The 6,022-nt window shown below is 46.1% G+C and overlaps 1 protein-coding gene across 1 annotated transcript in view; it reads left to right on the forward strand.

The window, feature by feature from the left end:
* Nucleotides 1-3,999, forward strand: part of siah2l (seven in absentia homolog 2 (Drosophila)-like) — a 23,945-nt gene extending 19,946 nt beyond the window's left edge. Inside the window, exons 2-3 of the mRNA XM_005751242.1 lie at nt 1,861-2,040; nt 2,630-3,999. Of these exons, the coding sequence (XP_005751299.1) occupies nt 1,861-2,040; nt 2,630-3,001 (552 nt within the window). The 3' untranslated portion in view covers nt 3,002-3,999. The remainder of the gene's footprint in view (nt 1-1,860; nt 2,041-2,629) is intronic.
* The last annotated feature ends 2,023 nt before the right edge of the window (nt 4,000-6,022 follow it).

The following is a 6,022-nucleotide window of genomic DNA, read 5'->3' on the forward strand; positions in this document are numbered from 1 at the left end:
CGCCAGTGTCCGGCAGCCTCGCCTCTGTCAGTGCGCCCCAGGGTGGCTGTGGCTACAATGTAGCTGCCATCACCAGTGTGTGAATGTGTGTGTGAATGGATACGTAAAGCGCTATATAAATACAGGCCATTTACCATATCCTGAAACCCTTACGCAGAGCTTACTCCATAACCTGACTTGCACTCTCAGTACAGCTAATGTCACGTTGGTACAGCCCACAATTACTGTGAATATTTCCTCACATTTCCAGCTGCTTCTGTCACCATTTTTCACCTTGATCGGCAGAATGGATCAGTTTGAACTGACTAATGTATAGTATGAATGTAATGTAAGTGCTACAGTTGAACCTTGTGTAGGCTACACCGATGTAGAAGTTGAGCTTAAGAAGAGTGGACTATCTCCAAGACTTAGAAGAACTATGGAAAAAGGTCTCAAAGTTTGAAGAATCTTAAAATGAGATCATGCTTTAGCTGAACAAAGTGGCCAATGAGACCTGAGACGTGCTTCCTGAAGTTTAAAAATCTTCGGGGCACACGTCTGCCCCATTCCAGCACCGCGTTAGTAAGACTGGGAAAGATATGACATTGAACATCAGAGACATGGCACAGATGTCCGTTCTGCATCTGGGATCCTGTTTTCTGTTCAAAGCTACTCCCTGCATATATTTGATGTATAAATAATGGATCCATATCTCGATGATGTGCTGTGACAGCTGGGTGCAGAGCGTGTACTGTGTGGTGTTCCGGTGTCAAACCACCCAATCAGCAGTCATCTTCTGAACACGCCGCTCTTGTCTGGATGTGTCTCCCCTCATGTTTATGGATGCTCTCCCAGCACGCCGAAACCAGGGGGCGATGTTCAAACGGCATCGCTAACGACATCGTCCGCTTCCCCCGAGAGCCTTCCCGTCTCCCTGAGCTCCTCACCGCCTCGCTGTTTTCATACCTCATTTACTGCCTTCCTCATCACTCCCCCCCTTCATGCCCCGCTATAAGCTCCGTCTGTCTGTAGTCAGTCTGTTGTTGGAGATGAAACGGGATGAGGGAGGGAGAGTCTCACCGCTGTGACCTTCAGCGTTTCAGAAAATGAAGGAGACAGCTGCAGCCATTACAGTAACGCACTCCTGTCTGCATAAAGGCAGCAGCCATCGGCTGTCTTTATATCCCAGCTTCTTAATTCATCCAGAAAATTTAAATTACTCCTCATTTAATGTCCTCTGAGCCGAGGCAACAGTTCAGACATTTATCAGGAGGAAAAATGTGGAAATGGCAAAACATCAGTACAGAAGCATCAATGAACCGTTGAAATGAAAAGTGGTTTGTGTTGGACCTGGACTAACATGACAATGTTTCAGTTTAGTTTTTAAAACGAACCAAACTAACAATGACTAAAAATATTACAACTTTTCTGTGTTTATTCTGTTTTAAGCACACAGCGTAGTTTTAACTGTAGAAAGTATAAATGTTGTTACTTCCTTAAGATGAGTGTTTACGCTGAACCTGGATGGCGAGGGCCGGATCTCAACAAGAAACCGTACGATGGCAGAAAAACTGTACGTTAGCCAGTGAGCATAACCAGCCTTTGACTCTTAATGGACTTTTATTAAGTATGATCTGAGTGAGTCCATGAACCCATCCAAGCGGTAACACCGGTCATGGCCATGGGTCATTTTCCCCGTCATGTTACAACATTGAAAAGAATGCAAGTTTAAGGCACTTCCACATTAGTTCAAGTAGATTGTCGGTGAGAGAAAAGGGTCAATTTCCTTGATGTAATATTCATGTGAGATGCGACTTCCCTTCAGCAGCTGATGTTTCAGGTCGAGCGTGCCTCTAACTGTGTTGTGTGTCCTCCCTGCAGTATTCGTCAGCCGGCTGCCCGCTGTCTCTTCACCACAGCGAGAAGCCCGATCACGAGGAGGTGTGCGAGTTCAGGCCGTACACCTGCCCGTGCCCAGGAGCCACCTGCAAGTGGCATGGCTCACTGGAGGCCGTCATGCCTCACCTCATGCACGCTCACAAGTCCATCACCACGCTGCAGGTCAAGATCCAAACTTTGATTCTACAGACACACAGTATGGGGTAGAAACACGGGCAAAGTGGGAACCATCTTTGTTTGCAGCCTGTCCTTCTGACTGTTTCTGCACTTTGGGGCTTTAACACAATGCATCCACAATGAATGTCGAGCTGTCATGTCAGCGTTCCAACCGTTAACCAGTGTAAAGCCCTGCATTCAGTATCAGTGGAACCTCTGAATCAAACGAAAGCGCCGTTTGAAGTAAGCAGCAGATTTAACTACTCACCAACTGAACATGCAGGATGTAGTTGGAACGCAGCTAGGAGAGATTTCAGGACATCCTACACATCAGGTGTACAAGCTGCTGAGACAAACAATGTAAATTATTAAGGAATCCTCAGCAGCGAAACAGAGAAACACGGCACTGTGTAGAAACGGATCACAAGTGTTCTTAACTGTGTGACCTTCGTGTAAGTGAACGTTTCACCTTTTCTGCTCACGTCTCTGACACCACAGCACTTCCTGGTTCTTCAGCTTGTTTTCCTCGTGATTTCAGGTGTGAAGTGTGAAAACGTTGAGTTCTTCCTAATCGGTTCTTGTTTCCGTGCTGCAGGGGGAGGACATCGTTTTCCTGGCGACGGACATCAATCTGCCGGGCGCCGTCGACTGGGTGATGATGCAGTCATGTTTCAGCCACCACTTCATGCTGGTGCTGGAGAAGCAGGAGAAGTATGAAGGTCACCAGCAGTTCTTTGCTGTCGTGCTGCTCATCGGCACCCGTAAGCAGGCCGAAAACTTCGCTTATCGCCTGGAGCTAAACGGCAACCGGCGCCGGCTCACCTGGGAGGCCACGCCGCGCTCCATCCACGATGGCGTGGCCGCCGCCATCATGAACAGTGACTGCCTGGTCTTCGACACCTCCATCGCCCATCTGTTCGCTGACAATGGTAACCTGGGGATCAACGTCACCATCTCCATGTGCTGACGGAGCCGAGGGGAGCCTCCTGCCGAGGGAGGAGTTAAGGAGGTGCAGAGTGCACCTGCTGACAGCCTCAGTTGGAGTCGTTCGAGGAGTCGGCTCAAACAGTCAGCAGCAGCCCTTTGACCTCTGTGGTCAGCTAACGATGGACGTGGGGCAGAATGTCCTTTGGTTACCTGTCTGGAAACGAGGGCGTCACCTGGAGCCTCCAACACTCTGCTCGATGGAGGAACGGTCGGATCTGCTGGTTCGACCGCAGCCAGGACGTCTGGCCTGGTTAGAGATTAAACTCCCGAGGACTCGGTCCTCATTGGTGGAAGCAAACACTTCTCTCTGCCGAAGCGGCTCCCTCTTCCTGCGTCGGGTTAATCGGCTTCCTGTCAGGCCGGCGTGTTCACAATATTCTGCTCTGCAGTTCTGGTGCTATCAGACTGAGTTTACGTTCTTCACCAGCAGAGGCCAAATACACCACGACTGTTACGACATTCACAGTTAATGGTTCAGGAAACGCTCTGATAACGTTCACGTCTGATTAGTTTACAGAGAGATTCTGAACATGCAGAGTTCAGCCGTGGCTTCTTTATTGGTTAATGTGCAGATTATTTATTGTTTTGGCTTTTTTCTTGAAAGGAAGTGGAGAATGTAAAGATATTTGCTTTAGTATCACATAACAAAGAAATCATCCAGTGATTATAGGACAGAGCGGAAAATGAGTCGAACCCAAAAATATTCAGGAAATATTATTCAAGGTGAATTTGACTTATTTCAATAATCTCTGTGCACTGAAGGAGTTGGTGAAAACTATCTACATGTCCATAGAGGTGAGGCATGTGAACATGTTTATTTCTGCTGTAACGTTTTAGTATGAAAGAGGATAAATGTCCTTTTAAGACTGGAATTTAAAGCAAAATGAGGAATTAGACACTTTTAATCCGAGGAAAATGTTTGTCTGATTCGTTAGTTTTCTTTGTCACGTGTCAGTAAATTAAAAACTCTCATTCTCATTGGCTGTTTCCTCACACTTTTTTAAACCTTTTTGATAAACTCAGTAAAGAAAGGGCCGTGGGTCGGGCTGTCAGCTGTGTTTTTAATATGCACATATAGAAAATGATCTGCAGGTTAATCCGTCTGTCTTCATAAAAAACAAATACTGTGAAAAAGCTCCACAGACCTGGAGTCAGCTGGTGGAAGAAGGCTGCCAGCAGTTCAGGTAAAGCAGAGTAATGTGAACACCAGCATTCTGACTGAGAGGTTGCCGGTTCAGATCCCTGCAGCTGCAGATGGTGACTGATGGCGGGTCTCTGACTGGAGGTCGGCCTTTGACCTGAGCTGTGCTCAGTTAATCCTCAGACTTTCTTTAATCTCTGATAAAAGCAGTAAAATGGAGGAATAATCCTCCCGTCCCTCCTCCTGCAGTCCGTTTAGCCGCCAGCGCCTTACTTTTCTACCGCTAACCACCTCCTCCCATTCACCCGCTTTCTAAAGGGGCCTTGGTGCTGATGTGCTGCTTCTGGGAAACAGAAAAACGCAACGATGAGTTCAGAAGAACGGAGAGCTGCTCGTCTGCTCAACGCCACAGAGACACGACCGACACAAACTTGTATTTATGTGGGTTTTAAAAACTAAATTCCTTCTCGTGAAACCGTCATAGCAACTGACCAGAAAGATACCTCTGACCACAGACATGTCTGTAACTGAACCGCAAAGCCCTCCGAGCTCAGCGGCGTTTCCTCTGTGTTCATGAAGATGAAGAAAAGTCCAAAATAAGCCGATTTCTTCCCATCATTCATCCAAGTGTCTCATCCAGCTCTGGATTTTCTTTAGAGAGTAGCTTTGTATGATTCAGAGTTACATCTTATTCTGATTGGCTGACTTCTGCTTTTGAGCTGTAATCATTAGATTTCTGTGCTTGTAGAAAAACCCAGCCGGCTCCTTCGTACCTGCTCGATGATTATCGTGTTTCTGTGGTGTGTTATGCTTGACTGGTGGGTCGTGAACAGAAAACTGCAAATTTGAGCTTATTTGTCATAAAACTTGTCACATCCCACATTTCCAGAGTGGGCAGGAAAAAGGCTTATTCTAATATGACTGCTGTATGTGCGCACAGTAGAAACACAGAGCAAACACTGCTGTCTCTTTGTCTCCAGGTGTGGTTACCTCGACACGAGTGTCCCGGTTTCAGGGTCCCGTTTTTCCATTTGTGGATCATTTTGTGATTGTTCAAAGTTCAAAGTTCAAAGTGCTCGCTGCAGTTTGATGTGAATCTTTGATCACAAACAATGAGAGCAGGAAACATCCTCCCAGTGTTGGAGTGACGAAGAAACCTTTTTACTCTTCGGATGAAAGCACGTTTACTTCCACATAGCAAAGAAGTTTTATGGCACCATGAGAAAAATGCTGACACACACACACACACACACACACACAGTGCAAAGGTCTTGAGCCTCCATCATGTGTTCATATTTGAATGAGGGTTTTCCAGCCTCTGAATGCCAACAAAGAATCAGACTCTGTTTTAACAGCCTTGGAAATGAAGCATGAGGACGCACAGGGAGGTCCACAACCCGGGACGCTCGTGTCCACAGACACACTCAACAATCATCACTTTCACGCCGACTTTCCATGAAATATTGTGAGATATTGTAAATGAAGCTAAAGTGACAGTCTATTTTCTAAAGATTTATTCCTCCCACTCTTTGTGTTCACTCGTATTTGTGCTGCTGTTTCAGATTTCCAGAGTACGTTTTCTACGCTCACGGTGATGTTTCTGTTGTAAAGCTCAGTTTGTGATGTTTCTGTAATAAACAGGTTTGTTTACGCTGACCTTCATGTTGCTATTCCTCCTTCCATTAATGAACTGAACTTCTCCTCATCGTTTGGAGTACACCAAAATATTTTAACATTTCAGTTCGAAACCATCAGTAAAAAAATGAGCATCAAATTTTTTACCATATTTGGAAAAGAGGGTGGTGTACGTATTAAACTGGCTTCACTTTGAACTTAGGCTGATGCTGTGTACTTACACGA

Source organism: Pundamilia nyererei, unplaced genomic scaffold (assembly GCF_000239375.1).
Source record: "Pundamilia nyererei isolate P.nyererei 1_Seehausen unplaced genomic scaffold, PunNye1.0 scaffold00304, whole genome shotgun sequence".
NCBI classification, from domain to species: Eukaryota; Metazoa; Chordata; class Actinopteri; order Cichliformes; family Cichlidae; genus Pundamilia; species Pundamilia nyererei.